At 46.5% G+C, this 20113-nt stretch overlaps 1 protein-coding gene across 7 annotated transcripts in view; it reads left to right on the forward strand.

The window, feature by feature from the left end:
- The window catches only part of LOC137439684 (cationic amino acid transporter 2), a 115394-nt gene extending 95523 nt beyond the window's left edge, over positions 1 to 19871 (forward strand). For 4 of the 7 annotated variants that reach the window (XR_013621302.1, XM_078767900.1, XM_078767902.1 and 1 more), the window contains 2 exons: positions 15013 to 15121; positions 19631 to 19871. Coding sequence is in view for 6 of the 7 variants with exons in the window: in XM_078767900.1 (XP_078624026.1) it covers positions 15013 to 15121; positions 19631 to 19776 (255 nt within the window). In the remaining variant the exon portion in view is untranslated. Of the gene's footprint in view, positions 1 to 13941; positions 14706 to 15012; positions 15122 to 19630 lie in introns of those variants that run through there. The other 3 variants (XM_078767898.1, XM_078767899.1, XM_078767903.1) reach the window with 2 other exon arrangements.
- The last annotated feature ends 242 nt before the right edge of the window (positions 19872 to 20113 follow it).

Raw genomic sequence — 20113 nt, forward strand, 5'->3', positions numbered from 1 at the left:
CGCGGGTTTTTTTTCTTTTCGTGGCTGTGTTCTGTGAATTCACGGTTTTTCAGGGGCACAAAAAAAAATTCACGAGCCAGCATGATATCGAAAAATATTCTATGAACGAAACGTCACCATAAAAGCTTGACACATTTATAAAACCCATCTTTTACCAGCCATGCATAAAGCAGCTGGACATACGCAAAAAAACATCTTCTGCAAGCCGTGCGCATGACCTACTTATACTGTACGGTACAGTACCGTACATTCACTGCTGTGTGCTTTGCATTTTCATGGCTTTCGAGGGCGCGAATTTTAGCCGCACTACAAGCGAGCCTTCCCGGATATCCCACCAGATGTGTAAACAAGTCATTCTCAGCAAATTATACAATGCAAACACTTTATTAAATCGATTACAGTTTCCAATTTACGGCAAAGCATCATCAGTGATGACTTCATTAGTGATGACTCCATCTACATCTCGCTGTCTGATAATATGGACCAACTTTGTTCCCATTTTCCCATTAATTTTCCCATTTAATTGTTCCCATTTGTATTTTCGTTATAACTATTTATTTTATGGTGTGTGTATGTATAGTGTGTCCCGAGGAAGATTTTCGGTGCAAATCTTTCATACCTGTATAGAAAATCGTGTTAATTCGTGTCGTGTCTTTTGAGGCCTTGAACAGTGTCCAACCTTGAGGCTTTGTTTTTCTCTCAGTGGTCCGTCGTTTGTGCTCCAATAACTTTCGTTCTCTGGTTTTCCCAGTCTTTTCATCCCATAGCCTACTTCCTTGTTTAAAATCTCAACTAAAAAAAAAAAACCAAAAAAAAAAACATTTCCTTCTCTGTTCTTATTCGTTGTTCTCATTCGTTTATTCATTCTTATTCGTTCGTTCGTTCTTCGACCACGTGTTTCTCCCCCATTTCCCCAGATAGTTTTCACTGTTAAACTTTGAAATGTTTACACTTTCTCCTCAAGTTCTGTATTTCGTCGTATATTATAACACCTTTTTCTTCTTCTTCTTCAAAAAGTTGCTTTCGACTTGCTCACCAAATCTATTCATCCCCCCAAAAAATTCCATCTCTTACAGTGCCTCTTTTCTACATTCCCTAAACTCTCCTGCACTCCATCCTCCCTCCAGCGTCCTTAAACTTATTTATGACTCAAAGGTCACAAGAAACTCATTTTGCAATAAATGTTCATTTCCCATTAATCGTACACTTTCTAAAATCCAATCTCACCCCTCCCCTCCAAATCTTCCCCATAACCCCTCCCCTCCAAATCTTCCCCATCACCCCTCCCCTCCAAATCTTCCCCATCACCCATCCCTTTCAAATCTTCCCCCTTGCCCCTCCCCTCCAAATCCTCCCCATCACCCATCCCTTTCAAATCTCCCCCCTTGCCCCTTCCCTCCTAAACTGCCCCCACACCCCTCTCCTCCAAGACTCCCCCTCGCCCCTCCCCTCCTAGACTCCCCCCTCACCCCTCCCCTCCAAATCTCCCCCATATCCCATCTCTTTCAAATCCCTCCCCTTGTCCCTTCCCACCTAAACTCCCCCCTCACCCCTCCCCTTCAAATCTCCCCACCCTCATTTCTTCTCAATTTCCCCCCTCTCACTCCCCCTCCTCAAAGCGTCCTCCCCGCTTCTTCCCCCTTCCAACTCTCACCTCCATCTCCCCCAACCTTCTGCCTCGCTCTTCCCCCCTCCTCAAATAACACCTCATTGTGCCTCACCCAATCACCATCAAACCTTTTGTCCGCCCCATCCTTCCCTTTCTCCGAGCTATTCTGAAATCTCCGACACACCTTCAACAGCTCTCCCTACCTCTTCCACCTCTTCCACATCTTACCCTACCCTCCTCCCCCCTGTTCTGTATCCGATGCTCCCCCTTCTTCTGCATTAACGGTATGGACCTCAAACATCCGGGGCCTTCGTTCAAACTTAACTGATCTCTCCATACAGGTTGCTTCTGACAATCCAGACGTGATCTGCTTAACAGAAACTTTCCTCCTTCATGATGTCTCTGATTCCTTAGTATCTCTCCCGGGTTACTCCCTCCTCCGGTATGATAGACCTGAGCCTCGTCCTGGAGGTGGGGTTGCTATCTTTATCAAAAACTCTCTTCCTCACTCGCCCTGCACTGCACTCTCTCCACCTCACCCTCAGGAATACCTCTGGCTATGGCTTCCCCTTCGCTCCCACCTCTTGTTCATATGTGTGTTGTACCGTCCACCAATCAGTGATGACTCCATCTACATCTCGCTGTCTGATAATATGGACCAACTTCTATCTACTCATCCCAAATCTCTCTTCCTCATATGTGGTGATTTCAATTGTCACCATGCCAGTTGGCTGGGTGTGGCTACCTCTCTCACCAGCCATGGCTCCTCAGCAAAGGACTTCTGCGACTCACTGGGACTGACACAATCTGTCAATTTCCCGACCCGGATCTCAGTCAACGGAGCATCCTCTTTTCTGGACTTGGTTATGAATAACTTCCCTGAAAATGTCTGCTGCTCTTCTTCTGCTCCAATCGGCTCATCTGATCATGTGCTTGTTAAAGTGGACATCTCTCTGACCATTCTCAGAGAGCCTCCTCAGCGTCGACGAGTCTGGCATTTCACTCAGGCCAACTGGCACGGTCTTCAAGCAGCCATCAATCAACTTCAACTGCCGCCGCCGCTTCCGGTCCGGTCTGGAGAGGATGCTGGCGTTACTTGTTCGCCGCTTCTCCGACTGGGCCATTGTACATAGTTTGCTTTTCTGGTGGTTGTGGCGGATTTTTGACCGTTGGGTCTGCCCTCTGCTCGTTCCCGGCTCTGCTCCTGGCTTCGCGTGCCCGGCTCCTCCACTGTTTCCTCAGGCCCGCTCCCGTTGTTTGTGGCCGTTGTTTGCGGCGGTGGCTGTTTGCCGCTGTGGTCTTTATTAGCGGCTACGGTTGTTTGCCGCTGCGTTTGCCACTTTGCCTCCTCGACCTTGGCCTCGTACTCGTCCCTTCGCTCCTGCCTGGCATGGCTCTGATGTACTCCGCCGCAAGGCTTCTTCTGCTCAACACTCACTCCACCCCATCATGCATCTCTGCAATCAAGTACCACGGACTCCTGCGATGACCCAGATACATTCATAGAGGCTCCGGTCGTAAGTTTGTTTACTTACAAAGAGGTCACTCCATTCCCGTACTCTGGTCGGCTCAGCGCACTCCCACTCATCGTCCCAGCGCACCTGGTCACAGCAATGCACACGATCGCACCTCCTGTCTGCAAACCCTGGCTAAATCACCTGAGTTCATCCCCACCGTACAAAACAACATCAAGCTCACCCTGTTCAATACCCGGTCCCTCAACAACAAAAGCCTCATCCTGAACGACTACATTCTGGATAATAAACTGGACTTTCTCTGTCTCACTGAAACCTGGCAACAACCTCTGGACTACTTCTCACTCAACCTCACTACACCCAATGGATATTCTTACATCAATAAACCACGCTCGGAGGGCCGAGGTGGTGGAATTGCCGTAATTCACCGACAAGACATCAAGACCAGCCTCATCTCCATCTCATCTGCTCCATCATTTGAACACCTGGCTTTTAAACTCTCTGGTCACACACAGTCAGTCATGGCTGTCGTCTACCGCCCTCCCAAACCACACCCATCATTCCTGTCTGACTTCTCCTACTTTCTGACCCAGCTCTGTTCCCTCTCCCCCTCAATCCTCCTCCTCGGTGATTTCAATATCCACATGGACTCCACTGACTCCACAATAACCACAGACTTCACTGATTTACTCACCTGCTTTAACCTCACTCAACATGTCAACTTTCCTACCCATAACCGTGGTCACATTCTGGACCTTGTCTGCTCTACTGGATTAATTTTGCACCATCTCTCTGGCTCCGACCTCACCCTCTCTGACCACTTAGCCATCACTATGACCATCAACATCCCCACCCCAGCACCAAGGCATTATCGCACTATCAACTTCCGGAAGCTAAACGCTCTTTCACTTACCTCATTCTCATCCACCCTCTCTGAAAAAATGTCCACTTCTCCCTTCGTTGACCTCCACACCCCTTCTGACCTCACTGACTACTACAACCACACTCTCTCCTCCTGCCTTGCCCAGCTTGCGCCTATAAAAACCAAAACAGTTTCTTTCACCCATTCTGCTCCCTGGTTACCCCTGAACTCCGCGTGATGAAAACTCGTGCTCGCCAACTTGAAAGACTCCGCAATAAAACAGGTCTCACAATTCACTCCCAAGCCTACAAGGACCACCTACAACACTACAAAGATGCCCTCTCCCACTCCCACTCCGCCTACTACTCTCAAATTATCCACTCTGGCTCCGGAAACCCAAAAGCACTCTTCTCTACAAAAAACAAACTCCTCAGCCCCCTGAACACCACCACCCAGTCATTCACAGTAGACAACTGCATCTCCTTCCTTTCATTCTTCCAATGCAAAATTGACAACATCTACAACAGCTTAACCACCACCACACCCGCTCCCCCTCAAACACCTGCCCCCCCTTATCCTGCCAACCCCTGTCTCAATTCTCGCCAGTCTCCCCTACTGACCTCTCTGAACTCCTCATAGGAATGAAAACTGCCACCTGCACTCTTGACCCCATCCCCTCCAGCTTTGTCAAGGCCTCCCTTCCTGCTCTCTCTCCACTTATCACTGCAACAATAAACTCCTCCCTGTCTACAGGCATCGTCCCACCATCCCTCAAAATTGCTGCTGTTACCCCCATTCTGAAAAAACCTGGACTCAACCCTGACACCCTAAATAACTTCAGACCCATCTCCAACCTACCCTTTCTGTCAAAAGTTTTGGAACGCGCTGTAGCCACTCAACTCAAACATCACCTCTCTGCCAATAACCTGTATGAAACATTCCAATCCGGGTTCCGCTCCAACCACAGTACTGAAACTGCTCTCCTCAAAATCACCAACGACCTTCTCCTCTCCTCTGACGCTGGCAACCTCAACATTCTCATCCTCCTCGACCTCAGCGCCGCCTTTGACACCATCAATCACACCATCCTCCTCACCCGACTTGAAACCACCTTTAACATTACCGGCACTGCCCTCTCTTGGATCAAATCATACCTCTCTGACAGACGCCAGTTCATCTCCATCAAGAACTGCAAATCCCCCACTGCTCCCCTCCCCCAAGGTGTCCCCCAATGTTCAGTTCTTGGCCCCCTCCTCTTCATCCTGTACCTGTCCCCCCTTGGTCACTTAATCCGCCGTCATGGTCTCCAATTCCACTGCTTCGCCGATGACATTGTAGGGGAATTTGTAGCTGAGAGACTCAAGACTCCAATGACCGGACACAGGTTTACAAAATGTCTGGTTTATTAACTGGTTATTCACTTCATTCCATTTACCAAATAATACCGCATAATATAATGGATCAGGTTAACTCTTTTCGCATGGTCCTTCTCGTTCGGCTGATGTTCCTCCGCCACTCCCGTTGGTCAGAGCTTCTGGGAGCAAGTTCTGTCGACTCCACGTTTGCTCTCGTTTATATGGACAAACTGGACTTAATCCCCTCTCCGCTAATGCCCCGAGGTCATGCATGTACCAAGTCCTGGTATCAGCTCGCTCCCCTCCTGTTGTGAGTTCCATTTACCAAACGATAGGGGGGTGCTTCAGCCAGGGGCTGTGACCAGGTGGACAAGAGATTATCATGTTCGGGCGCATTCCTGACACTCATTTACAAACTCGTCTTTCACAGAGTTTGCATGTAAAATGTATCTGCTTTGTTACCAGGTTAATTAATAAGTTACCAGTGCCAATTAATAAGTTACACTGAGTTACACTTCCACAACATCCAGCTTTTCATCTCCACCAAGTCTATCTCCACCGCCACCCACTCTATCCTGACAAACTGCATCACTGAAATAAAATCCTGGCTTCAAATCAACTTCCTCAAACTTAACTATGATAAATCTGAAATAATCATCATTGGCCCAAAAACGCTCACCAAATCCACCCATAACTTTGCCCTCAACATCGACGGTTTCCCAGTATCCACCTCCCCTCACATCCGGAATCCTGGCATCATCTTTTACCAAACCCTCTCCTTCGACAAATACACTAAACAGATCACAAAGACAGCCTTCTTTCACCTGAAAAACATCGCCCGTCTCCGTCCAACCCTCTCCTCCACGGCTGCAGAAACCCTCATCCACGCCTTCATCACCTCCCGTCTGGACTACTGTAACAGCCTCCTCTATGGTTCACCCTCAATAATCACCAATAAACTCCAATACATTCAGAACTCCGCTGCCCGTCTACTCACCCATTCCCGGACCCATGACCACATCACCCCGTCCTTTACAAGCTTCACTGGCTCCCCATCCCCCAGAGAATCCAGTACAAAATCCTCCTCTTGACCTACAAAGCCCTCCATAACCTGGCCCCATCCTACCTGGCTGACCTCCTCTCCAGACACACTCCCACCCACAACCTCCGCTCTGCTGGTACCAACCTCCTGACCCCCCCCCCCATCCGGACCAAATTCAGATCCTGGGGGGACAGGGCCTTCTCCATCGCTGCTCCCACCCTCTGGAACTCACTACCTCACACCATCAGAGACTCCTCCTCACTCACCACATTCAAAACATCACTCAAGACCCACCTGTTCAACACTGCATTCAACATTTAACCCACAGCATTTAACCCCTGACTATCTCTTTTCCTTCTCCTTCCTTTTGCTTTGATTATTTACCTATTTATTTTTGTCTTTTTGCACTTGTTTTTTGTACTCTGTCAAAGCGTCTTTGGGCTTCTTGAAAAGCGCTATATAAAATAAATGTATTATTATTATTATTATTATTATCAATCATCTGGACTGGTCTCCCATCTCTACCACCTCTGACATCAACTCATCCTGGGAATTCTTCCAAAGTAAATTGCTCTCTCTCATGCACAGATTTATCCCATCTCGTCTTCAGTTGTCATACCCTTCCTCCCGTCCATGGTACACGGAATCTTGTGGTGAGGCTGTTGCCCAGAAACAACTTGCCTTCGTCTCCTGGAAAGCAAATCCAACGGAAGGAAATCTCATTTCCTTTCACAAAGCCCGAAACAAGTGTGTGTCCACCCTCAGGAGAGCCAGGAAACAATATCTCTCCGTTCTCAAGGCCGAACTCTCTTATCTGTCTCCCTCTTCCAAATCCTGGTGGCATCTGGTCAAATCTGTTTCTGGTGTTTGTTCCCCCTCCATCCCCTCCCTTACCTCAAACGGCTACACAGCTGACTCTGCACGTGAAAAAGCTGAATGCCTCAACTCTGTGTTTGCCTCTAAATCTTGTGTCCCAAACCCATCCCTCTCTGTACCCACCGTACCCAGTCGTACCCAGCTGCTCCTGGACCCTGTGTCCTTTCCTCGTGACAAGGTGGAAAAGTTTCTGTCAACCCTCGACTCTGATTCTGCAACTGGACCTGACGGCATCAGCCCACGGGTCCTAAAATCCTGTTCTTCCGCTCTTTCACTCCCTCTCTCTGTTCTCTTCACCCTCTCTTTTGCTCAAGGTCAACTGCCATCTGCTTGGAAATCAGCCAACATCGCCGCTTTGCACAAAAAAGGTGCAAAAACAGATCCTAGCAACTACAGACCAATCTGCCTTCTCCCAATTATCAGCAAAGTCATGGAATCCATCATTGCTTCGGATATGAAATCTTTCCTCTTCTCCAATGGCTTGATCTCTGATCATCAATTTGGTTTCAGACCAGGTCACTCTACTCTGGACATGCTGCTGCTGCTGTCTCAACAATGGATGGAGGTCCTCAATGCCAAACAGGAAATTAGAGCTGTCTCCCTCGACATGTCACGTGCCTTCGATACGGTCTGGCACCCCGCTCTGCTCACCAACTCTCCTCCTTTGGTATCCATGGAAATATCCACGCATGGGTGGCGGACTTCCTCTTTAGTCGTAGTCAACGTGTGGCCTTGAATGGGTTTCTCTCATCTCCTCTTCCTGTTCAGGCTGGAGTTCCCCAAGGCAGTGTTCTGGGCCCTGTGCTTTTTCTGGTCTTCATCAATGATCTCTCTGACTCTCTTGAAAATCCTCTCTATCTCTTTGCTGATGACTCCACTCTCTGCCGCTCCATTCCTCATCCCTCAGATCGGCAGTCTCTAGCCTCCTCACTCTCTGCAGACCTGGAGAAAATCACAGACTGGGCAAACAAGTGGAACATGTCTTTCAAACCTGACAAATCTCACACTCTTACGATGTCTCTCCGAAAAGACCGACTGGACAACCCTCCCATCTACTTTCTGAATAATCCTCTCCAAGAAGTTCTGTCACTCAAGCTTTTGTGTCTCACGATCTGCCATGATCTTTCCTGGGAAAACCACATTTCAAATCTGGCCTCCAAAGCCAGTCGCCGACTCGGCATTCTTCGTCGTGCGAAGTCCTTCCTTGGCACACCTGAGCTCCTCACCACATACAAGGCTTTCATCCGCAGCTCAATGGAATACTGCTCTCCCCTCTGGGCTGGTGCTCCTGCCTCACACCTAGCTTGTCTTCACGCTGTTGAAACCAAAGCATTCAGAATCATTGGAATCTCCCGCGATGAAGCTAACTCCAAGGGCCTTTCACTCACTCACCGCAGGCAGGTTGGTGGTCTTTCCTTCTTCTACCGACTCCTCTCCGGCCTTGCTCCCCCAGCTCTCTCTGGGCTCTGTCCCCCAAATATTCCTACAGGTCGCACAAGATCTGCCTGCAACCCTCTTATGATTAAACTGCCAAAATCAAGACACTCTGCTCACCTTCACTCCTTCATTCCTCTTTTCTCCCGCCTCTGGAACAAACTCCCTCACTCTCTTCAATCCCACTCCTCCCTCCAGGTCTTTAAAACGGCTGTTCACCACCATCTCTTATCTTCCCCAATCCAAAACCTTGATCTTTTCTACCCCCGCTAATTTCACACCCAAATCCACTTTTTTGAGGTGCCGACTTCTTTCCTGGAAGTCCTTGGTGCCCTTGCGTTTTATACCTATCCTGCCCCCCCCAGGCCCTCTCCTTCCCACACATCTCCCAATGTCCCTGCTCTCAAATGTTGTGTTTGTGTGCTTCCTCCCCTTCTCTCCCCATCTTGTCGACCACTCCCTTTTTTATACACTTTGTTTGCTTGTTTGTTTGATTTGTTTGTTTGATAAATGTTAGCTCTTTCACGAGCCTCGACTCTGTATACAAAAAAAGAAGAAAAAAAAACTTCTATCTACCCATCCCAACTCTCTCTTCCTCATATGTGGTGATTTCAGTTGTCACCATGCCAGTTGGCTGGGTGTGGGTACATCTCTCACCAGCCACGGCTCTTCAGCAAAGGACTTCTGCAACTCACTGGGACTGACACAATCTGTCAATTTCCCGACCCGGATCTCAGTCAACGGAGCATCTTCTCTTCTGGACTTGGTTATGAATAACTTCCCTGAAAATGTCTGCTGCTCTTCTTCTGCTCCAATCGGCTCATCTGATCATGTGCTTGTTAAAGTGGACATCTCTCTGACCATTCTCAGAGAGCCTCCTCAGTGTCGACGAGTCTGGCATTTCACTCAGGCCAACTGGCACGGTCTTCAAGCAGCCATCAATCATCTGGACTGGTCTCCCATCAACTCATCCGGGGAATTCTTCCAAAGTAATTTGCTCTCTCTCATGCACAGATTTATCCCATCTCGTCTTCAGTTGTCATACCCTTCCTCCCGTCCATGGTACACAGAATCTTGTGGTGAGGCTGTTGCCCAGAAACAACTTGCTTTCGTTTCCTGTAAAGCAAATCCAACGGAAGGAAATCTCATTTCCTTTCACAAAGCCCGAAACAAGTGTGTGTCCACCCTCAGGAGAGCCAGGAAACAATATCTCTCCGTTCTCAAGGCCGAACTATCTTATCTGTCTCCCTCTTCCAAATCCTGGTGGCGTCTGGTCAAATCTGTTTCTGGTGTTTATTCCCCCTCCATCCCCTCCCTCACCTCAAATGGATACATGGCTGACTCCGCACGTGAAAAAGCTGAATGCCTCAACTCTGTGTTTGCCTCTAAATCTTGTGTCCCAAACCCATCCCTCTCTGTACCCACCGTACCCAGTCGTACCCAGCTGCTCCTGGACTCTGTGTCCTTTCCTCCTGACAAGGTGGAAAAGTTTCTGTCAACCCTCGACTCTGATTCTGCAACTGGACCTGACGGCATCAGCCCACGGGTCCATAATCCTGTTCTTCCACTCTTTCACTCCCTCTCTCTGCTCTCTTCACCCTCTCTTTTGTTCAAGGTCATCTGCCATCTGCTTGGAAATCAGCCAACATCACCGCTTTGCACAAAAAAGGTGCAAAAACAGATCCTAGCAACTACAGACCAATCAGCCTTCTCCCAATTATCAGCAAAGTCATGGACTCCATCATTGCTTCAGATATGAAATCTTTCCTCTTCTCCAATGGCTTGATCTCTGATCATCAATTTGGTTTCAGACCTGGTCACTCTACTCTGGACATGCTGCTTCTGCTTTCTCAACAATGGATGGAGGTCCTCAATGCCAAACAGGAAATTAGACCTGTTTCCCTTGACATATCACGTGCCTTCAATACGTTCTGGCACCCCGCTCTGCTCACCAAACTCTCCTCCTTTGGTATCGATGGTAATCTCCACGCATGGCTGGCGGACTTCCTCTCTAGTCGTAGTCAACGTGTGGCCCTGAATGGGTTTCTCTCATCTCCTCTTCCTGTTCAGGCTGGAGTTCCCCAAGGCAGTGTTCTAGGCCCTGTGCTTTTTCTGGTCTTCATCAATGATCTTTCTGACTCTTTTGAAAATCCTCTCTATCTCTTTGCTGATGACTCTACTCTCTGTCGCTCCATTCCTCATCCCTCAGATCGGCAGTCTGCAGCCCCTCACTCTCTGCAGACCTGGACAAAATCACAGACTGGGCAAACAAGTGGCACATGTCTTTCAATCCTGACAAATCTCACACTCTTACGATGTCTCTCCGAAAAGACCGACTGGACAACCCTCCCATCCACTTTCTGAATAATCCTCTCCAAGAAGTTCTGTCACTCAAGCTTTTGGGTCTCACTATCTGCCATGATCTTTCCTGGGAAAACCACATTTCAAATCTGGCCTCCAAAGCCAGTCGCCGACTGGGCATTCTTCGTCGTGCGAAGTCCTTCCTTGGCACACCTGAGCTCCTCACCACATACAAAGCTTTCATCCGCAGCTCAATGGAATACTGCTCTCCCCTCTGGGCTGGTGCTCCTGCCTCACACCTAGCTCGTCTTCACGCTGTTGAAACCAAAGCATTCAGAATCATTGGAATCTCCCGCGATGAAGCTAACTCCAAGGACCTTTCACTCACTCACTCACCGCAGGCAGGTTGGTGGTCTTTCCGTCTTCTACCTACTCCTGTCTGGCCTTGCCCTCCCCCCCCCCCCCCCCCCCGAGCTCTCTCTGGGTTCTGTCCCCCAAATATTCCTACAGGTCGCACAAGATCTGCCTGCAACCCTTTTATGGTTAAACTGCCAAAATCAAGACTCTCTGCTCACCTTCACTCCTTCATTCCTCTTTTCTCCCGCCTCTGGAACAAACTCCCTCACTCTCTTCAATCCCACTCCACCCTCCAGGTCTTTAAAACAGCTGTTCACCACCATCTCTTATCTTCCCCCATCAAAAAACCTTGATCTTTTCTACCCCCGCTAATTTCACCCCAAATCCACTTTTTTTAAATACCAACTTCTGTCCTGGAAGTCCTTGGTGTCCTTGTGTTTTATACTTCTCCCACTTTCTGTCTCGTCCCCCCCCCCCCACCCTTCCCACGCCTCCTCCCCCCAAGCCCTCTCCCTCCCACACATCTCCCTGCTCTCAAATGTTATGTTTGTGTGCTTCCCCTTCTCTCCCCATCTTGTCTTCCGCTCCCTCTTTTTATATATTTTGTTTGTCTGGTTGATTTGTTTGTGAAATAAATGTTAGCTCTTTCACGAGCCTCGATTCAGTATACAAAAGAAAAAAAAAAAAATAGGAGATATTACACATTGAAAATGCTTCGAGGGATGTTCCATCAGCGACTAGAACAAGTCATCCTCCGTGAGTTATAGAAAGCAAATGCTTCATTGAAGCAATTATTGAAATTAGCAGACATGCTCGATACGGCATCATCCGATAACATCCCCCACAAACAATGGGCTCCCACAAATACCCACAATGCTCACAATCCGACATATAAATATAGATTGTGTCCTCAATCTCAATCACTGTTCTCGTCCCGTTGCTTCGACCTGTGGTTTTGACTCGCTCTGCTCCTCCTTCAATTATGGCTCCCAAGCGCAAGACCAGTGCTGGAGGTGCGTCGACTACCAAGAGGCAGAAGAAAGTTATGAGCCTTACTTAGCCAGAAAGTGGAACTGCTCAACCACCTTTCGAGAGGAGAGAGTGCGGCCTCTGTTTTCAGGCATTACGGCTGATCCATCGTTCGCTACATACAGAAGAAGGAGAAGGCAATTCGTGAGAAACTTTCAGCAAGCACTGTATCGAGTACGAAGGTGGTCACCCATGTCCAGAATGTCCACATGGAAAGGATGGAGAAGACTCACAGAATATGGATCGAGGACAACATGCAGACGAGGGACTTCATGCTGAAAACCATGATGCTGAACCGTTCCCTAAACCCACTCATCGAGGACGAGTTGGACGCCATTCCAAAGGTTTCCAAGGAGGAGGAGGAGGAGGAGGAGGTGGTGGTGGAGGCAGGCAGTAATGAAGAAGAGGTGCCAAGGTCCAACCTCACAGTCCAGTTCCTGGGCGAGTTGCTGCAGGACATGCGGACGATTGTCGACAGGGTGCAAGACACTGACCCAGTCGTGGAGAGGTACCTCTTGTTCAAGAGGGCCTTGGATGATGCGCTACTCCCTTCTTACAAAGAGCTGCATTGAAATGTTGGGCAATGTGTCAGGCAGCTCCTCATCACCCATTTCTTCATCCCTACTCCCTCCACCTTAAGATCACCAGCACCCTCTTCTGCCTTCCTCTCAGCGTCCTCACAAGCATTCTCACCAGCGTCCTCACCAGCATTCTCACCAGCATCCTCACCAGCATTCTCACCAGCATTCTCACCAGCATCCTCACCAGCATTCTCGCCAGCGTCCTCACCAGCATTCTCACCAGTGTCCTCACCAGCATTCACACCAGCGTCCTCACCAGCATCCTCACCAGCGTCCTCACCAGCGTTCTCACCAGCATTCTCACCAGCATTCTCACCAGCATTCTCACCAGCATCCTCACCAGCATCCTCACCAGCATTCTCACCAGCATCCTCACCTTCTCCTACCTCTCCTGGCTTTCCGATACCACGATCTCCGTGCACGATTTTGCTGCATCATAATTTGGGTCGCCCTCAAAGTTCGAGGAATTTTTGGGATTTTAAATGATCATCATCATCATCATCATCATCATCATCATCATCATCATCATCATCATCATCACCACCACCACCACCATAATCATCATCATTTGAAAGTTGCGTGTGTTTGTAAAATAAAAAATTTAAATGGTACATGATGGTGTTGTGTGTTTTTTTTTTTACTTTCACGGTGTGGTATAGTTGGGCTGATTAAGCACTTTTAATAAACTGTCAGCGCATTCCTTCAATAAATAGGAAATGGTAACTGGTGTTGTCATTTTTTTTTTTTTGCAAGCATTTTTTGTGAAACTAATCATGTGCATTTGCGGTCGAAAACATTTTAAAGTTTAAAAACATTCCTCTATGAATCAGGAACCACCAGGAACCTATAACGTATCCCCCTTTTCCCCATTGAAACAATGCCGCGGCATACACTCACGGGATTTTCATCGACCTTCTCGGATTTTCATCGACCTTCGTGGATTTTCATCGACATTTGTGGATTTTCATAGACCTTCGTGGATTTTCATCGACCTTCTCTGATTTTCATTGACCTTTGCAGATTTTCATCGACATTCGTGGGTTTTGTCTTGCCATTTTCGGGACTTTCATCGACCTTCGCGGATTATCGTCGACATTCTCGGGATTTGCGTCACCATTCGCGGATTTTGCCTCGCCGTTCGCGGTTTGTTCCTCTCTATTCATGGATTTTCGCCACTCAGGAACCTATCCCCCCTTTTTCCATTGAAACAATGCCCCGCTATTCGCGGGTTTCGCTATTCGTGGATTTTATAGGAATGTATCCCCCGCGAATAGTGGGATCCGACTGTATCTACTTTCTCATTTAATTATTGAGCAAAATGATCCAATATTCAATTTATTTGTCGAATAAAAGTATGTGAATCTCTCGGATAATGATTTCAATCAATGGGGTAATTAGCGTCAGGTGTTTCAATCAATGGGATGACAATCAGGAGTGAGTTTGGCAACTTAAACTTTATTCGTCACCTTCAGTCTTGTCTTCACCACACATGTTTGTTCTCTTTATCTATTATCAGGACTTAGATGAACATCTGATCACATTTTAGGTCAAATTTATGCAGAAATATAGAAAATACTAAAGAGTTCACAAACTTTTTTCTCACCACTTGTAGATAGATACCCCCTGTGGCAGCTCTAACTGATCCCTCTCCGTGCTCCATGACTTCCCAATGTCCTAATTGCCAAAGGTGGACGGGGATTATGTTTTCATGTCTGTCTGTTTGTGTGCAGGATATCTCAAAAAGTTGTGGACGGGATATGAACGAAACTTGGTGGACAGGTTGGGTAGGTGACAAGTACAAGCAGATTAGGTTTTGGTACAGGTCCGGATATAAATCCGACCTATCATTGGGATACAAAACGTGAACTGTTCAGCTTGGCGGAGGTGTGCGCTCTACAAAGTGCTGTTGTACTTTATTACCTGTATCTTTTGGCTGAATTGCCAATAAACCTGTGAAGCACATCTATGCATCTGGCTGTGCATGTTAAAATTATTGCACAAGGTTCATATGAGGAAAATTAAAATGTCCATCAAAAACATGTTACTGCCCTTTGCCTCTAACATTTGCCTAACCTCTCTCTTACTTCCTAGGTGCCTCTCCTGCCATTTTTGCCTGTAGTCAGTATGTTGGTGAACATGTACCTCATGGTACAACTAGATTCTGGTACCTGGACCAAGTTTGCTGTCTGGATGATTGCTGGTATGCCTATGGTTCTCACAGAAGGCCTGGAAAGATCGATAATTGTCTTCCTATGGGCCCTTTGTAGCAATGTTTCGAAAGATATTAAGGCACTGCTAAAGGCCGATCATGTGTGTTCCTCATCCAAATCCCTGCACTTATACCGATTACAGATAGTTTTGCAGCCAGCCTTGTTCTTCTTCTTCTGCGGTATGCAGCACATTGCTGTAAGTAGCATCATTGGCTGAGGGGGTGCAGCTGTGCAATTGATGTAGTGGTCCCTGTAGGTTGGAGCAAGAATTTGGAATTTGTTCAGGCCTTCAGGGTGCCAACGGTAGCTCGCCTACTCTTTGTGAAAGATGTCGTGGGATATTTCGCATTCAACAAATACGACACTCAGCTTAACGTCCATTTGTGGGTTGGCATACACAACGATACCTCACCCTGGCTGTGACACACCAGGTTGACACTTTATAGCTGGGCCGAGATTTAAACCCAGGCTAGACAACTCAGAGGCAGTTGCGCATAATTCTAGGCGAGGTATGGGGAACCTCCAGCCCTCGGGCCAGATACGGCCTCCAGCATATTTCGATCCGGGGCCCATGTGTTCATATTTTGTTCTGTATTTTACATACCTGTTATATTGAAAGGACTGCCAGGATAGTGTGGAGGCATATGCATACTCGCCTCTAGGCTGTCCAGCCTGGATTTGAATGTAGGATGATATATAAATGTGTGTGTCATCCCTTTAGTCCAGGAGCCAGTTTTCAAGAGAGGCCTAGAAAATGAGTTTCGTGCAACACCCACTACACAGTTGGTTTGTCATTTCAGGGTGCTTGGGATACATCTGTAGAACAAATCCAGCCCTGATGTACAGTTCAATTGTGGCAGCAACAATAAATGGCAGCCACTTTTCTATTAAGGGGTAGCGTAAAGCTCGACATTGACGATTTGTTTTTGGTATTTTTGTTTTTTCAGCTCTTCCAATAGGGATTCTTCAACATTATAATTAAAAGGATAGTGGGAATTATGAGGGGATTTTCGTTATGCTGTTCAAGTATGATTTAAAAAATATTATTATTATTATACCCAAAACACACATACCCAAAACACACATACCCAAAACACACAAACATACTTATCCCCTTGTATAATTATACCCAAAACACACAAAATCGCTGAAATATGTAGTTTTTGCTTTTCGACTGTAATTATGCAATATCATCTTTATGTTGTTCAAATGCGGTTATGGTTGTAATATGATATATCTTTATGATCTTTTCAAGAAACAAAATTGGACAATCCTTAAGTAAAGTCAGAAAAATATAGATTTCATTTCCCTTTAAATCATCAACCCCACTCCTGTTATGACCAAACGTCCACAAGTAATCTCAGCAAAAATATCTCACCAGGTCAAATCTGGCTGCGTATCACAACCATAGTCATTCACTGAACATTACAATGTTAACATATAACTGTTATTTGTTGTATTATTAAAATAAACACATATTTTGCGACTGAATCATCCTCTAAGTGGTATAAAATCACGAAAATGTCATCATTAATCTTCCTCATCATCATCTTCTGAGTCGCTTGTGGTAGGTTCTTTGTTTGGGTTTTTGCATTGTTCACCTCCCATGCAAGTGCAGGCTTCTGTGCATGGCATGTTATTGTTCTTGCAGGCACATACGTGGCTGCGTTGACATGCAGACACTTTACACTTGCACGCGGTCAGCTCAACTAGTCCAACTGGAGCAGGGTCTTTGGTCATGAGGGTGGGCTGGAGAGCTCCATCTTCGATGTTCCATCCATTACCATCTGGCTTTGGTAGTGCTTGGTTGGGGAGCAATGACTTCTTCCAGATGAATGACTGATAGTTAGCTCGATAAATGTGTTGCCTAATACTGTCAGATGTTGGTGGTCGGCATTCACTCTTCTGCCTTTTCTGGCAGAACATCCAATATCTGATTTCGTCCGCCGTGTCACCTGCTGCCTGAGCTGTTGTGTCCAGGGAGCATATGAACCGTTCACAAGCACGGACAGTATCCTCTGTCGGTGGGATAATATCTCCCAGTTGTGACACTTTCTGTTGGTGGTCTTTACCGTCCTGAAGTTTCCTCAAAGCTGTCTTCTTACCAATTCCACTGAAGGCACTCGTCGTGTCACTTCCTGTTAGTGCATGCAACGATGGGAGTGCTTTGCATGGTAAATGGAGCTCATCGGCCCAGCGTCTGCATCGTCATGGGTAACCTTTGCTGTATCAGTAGTTGCAGTTTATCTCTCTTTCAAATGAGCGGCGTTGATAACTTCACATAGTGAGATCTTGCTGGAGAACACCAATTGGGATTTGCTTCGATCCTGCTGTTGATGAAAAACCACACTGTCCTTGAAGTGATTCTGGAGCCTTAGCTTGAGACTCTGGCTGGTATAGCTATCTGCTGTTTTAACATCCATACCTGTCAGAATGGTCTTGTACTTTGCAAGAAGGCTGGTGAGCTCATCAGCCTTTCCTCGCTGGATGCCTACTTCAACCGAGGACATGAGCTTAGTAAAGGCATCTGAATAGACATCTTCTGTGCACTTCTCTTCTTTGTATGCATGGTACTTGAGGTTCGCTTTGCTTGTATACTGAGCTTTACATGGGTTGTGGTATTTAGCCTCAGCAGCTATCAGGTCAATGCCACCTATCTTGGTAAGCATGTCGTCGTCTCCATTTACATAATTATGCTGATTGCTGTATTGCGGTACACGCATCAACCGTTGTGATATTGTACAGGACCTTGCTCTTTCCATGGTACTTGCGTTGACAGAAGAGACACAACGACCAGTCCACAGCAGATGCTGAACTTCTCAGCCGGTTGTGCTTTCGTCAACATCCTTCAAACAGCAATCCTCTGCTGGCTTTCCATGGACATACTTAAGATTGTGTGAGCTTGTGTACGACTGGTAACATGCACGATGCCAAACAGTTTCCATAGTGTGCAACGTTTCAATAGAAGTCTCGAGACGTTGGGAGGTTTCATCACGTCTGTATTTTGCAGCTGATACAAACTTTGCAATTCCTCCATCACCTGCTTTCCTTAAATCTGAGCCGTGCTTGTTTGGCAGATGATGCATTTTTTCCAATCGATCAGTTTCATGCGTTTTTGTGGTAGAAGTGGGAAAGATTCCTCTGCACTACTCTCGCTCGCCATGCTTAGGTTGTTATGTTCCTTGTTCTTATTCAGACAACTGCTAAATACAAAGTGCAGTTTCATGTTACAACAATAATATGATATTTCATCACATAAATACTATTGCAACGCATAGACAACTGTGTAAAATGTTTTGATAGCAAAATATTTGGAAATTTCGGGAATTCCTCGAATTATCCGATATTATTTTTGCATAATTATATGAACAGCTATGACATGCGAAATATAAAACTATTTTATAACATACACATATAGATGTCTCATACTCATGAATTAAACTTTCACAACAAAATTGGATGTATCTTGCCTGTAGGGCGAAGAGAAAAAATAAATAAATGAAATCCGTCAAAATCTCAGATTTACGCCTCGGACACCACCCCCTCATAGAAAAGTGGCTGCCATTTATTGTTGCTGCCACAATTCAACACATCAGGGCTGGATTTGTTCTATAGATGTTCCCCAATCACCTGGAAGTGACAAACCAACTGTGTTGTGGGTGTTGCATGAAACCATTTTGAGCAGATTCTGGCTCCTGGACTACTTGGTTGGACATTAAAATGGCGTCCAGTCTGCTGGCATTAGTTGCTGGACTTTGAAGATCCCACGCTGTCCTTCACGAAGAGTATGCGAGCTTTCGCCAGCACCATGGCCAACTTCCTGCCTTAACATCCTGTGTCGGAAAGGTGACCCGACCCAGGTTGTAACGCTAACCCTAGAAACTGCTTCGGCAGCACCGATGCTCTTTATAGAGCATGGTGCATGATCTGATCTGATGCTGCTGTTTGATCAGGAAATCGGTCTTTGGTGGCATAGCGGTGCATGTTCTATATTCTCAATATGGGATTTTGGGTCCCTTTGTCCCCCATTATCCCACACAACCCAATATGTGCTTAAATGAGATGGTTGCGCTGATGATGTCATGGAATAATTGGACTGAACAATTGCACTCCCGTCCATATTATTTAAGTTACTAGTATAAAAACCCATCAAAAATGACGGGTTGGAACAGTTTATTTGACGGTGCAGCCTTGTGAGAGTGTCAAAGTCTGAAGCCTCGGCCTAGTTTCAGATGTGCTTATATCTTCTTTATTTATTAGACATCATACAGATGTAAATGAACACTCGTCTTACTCTGTTGCACATCATGTGCAGCGAATTTCACCTCCCTGCACATTGTATTTATTGTTGTTTAAAAAACGCTTCTGTACACCGCCCTTAAGGCTGAGTTTGCAATCCACCGTCTACATTTCCAATATAAGAGACCAGGAATAGTGATATTCTTTAAAATTTCAATGAAAGGTGAAACAATGTCGATGTCTTTGTTTATACCCGGCAGGTTTTGCCATCTATTTTGCCTATGGGATGTGGCACAGTTCAGAAGAGCTTAACCAAAGACGCCATTCGGCAAAAGAGCTCAGGAGTCCTGTGTCCTCGGCCTCTGCAACACTTCCGTCCGAGCCACTAGACTCAGACATCAACTAGGCAATACTCCATATATGGTGTCACCAGGTGAAGCTTGTTTTAAAAAGTAATCCAAAAACATTTTAATCTTTGTGCAATTAAATCACTTAAATGTGTTCCTTATTTTCAGTCTCTTTCTTTGTGGTTGCTTAAAGGGCCGAAATGAGGATGCCAACTTTACATCCACGTTGGCATATTCACCTGGTCATAGCATGTAATTCAGACAATGATCAGTCACTTTTATTAGCAGTTATCGCCGTTGTTGGCAAATGCAAGTTGGACCGGGATGCAATTGTGAATTCCATCCACTGGTTTCATTATTACTGAGGTGGGGCTGCACATTCAGGAAAGCATTCCC

The sequence above is a fragment of the Myxine glutinosa genome, chromosome 14 (genome assembly GCF_964187855.1).
Source record: "Myxine glutinosa chromosome 14, kmMyxGlut1.1, whole genome shotgun sequence".
Lineage (NCBI taxonomy): Eukaryota > Metazoa > Chordata > Myxini > Myxiniformes > Myxinidae > Myxine > Myxine glutinosa.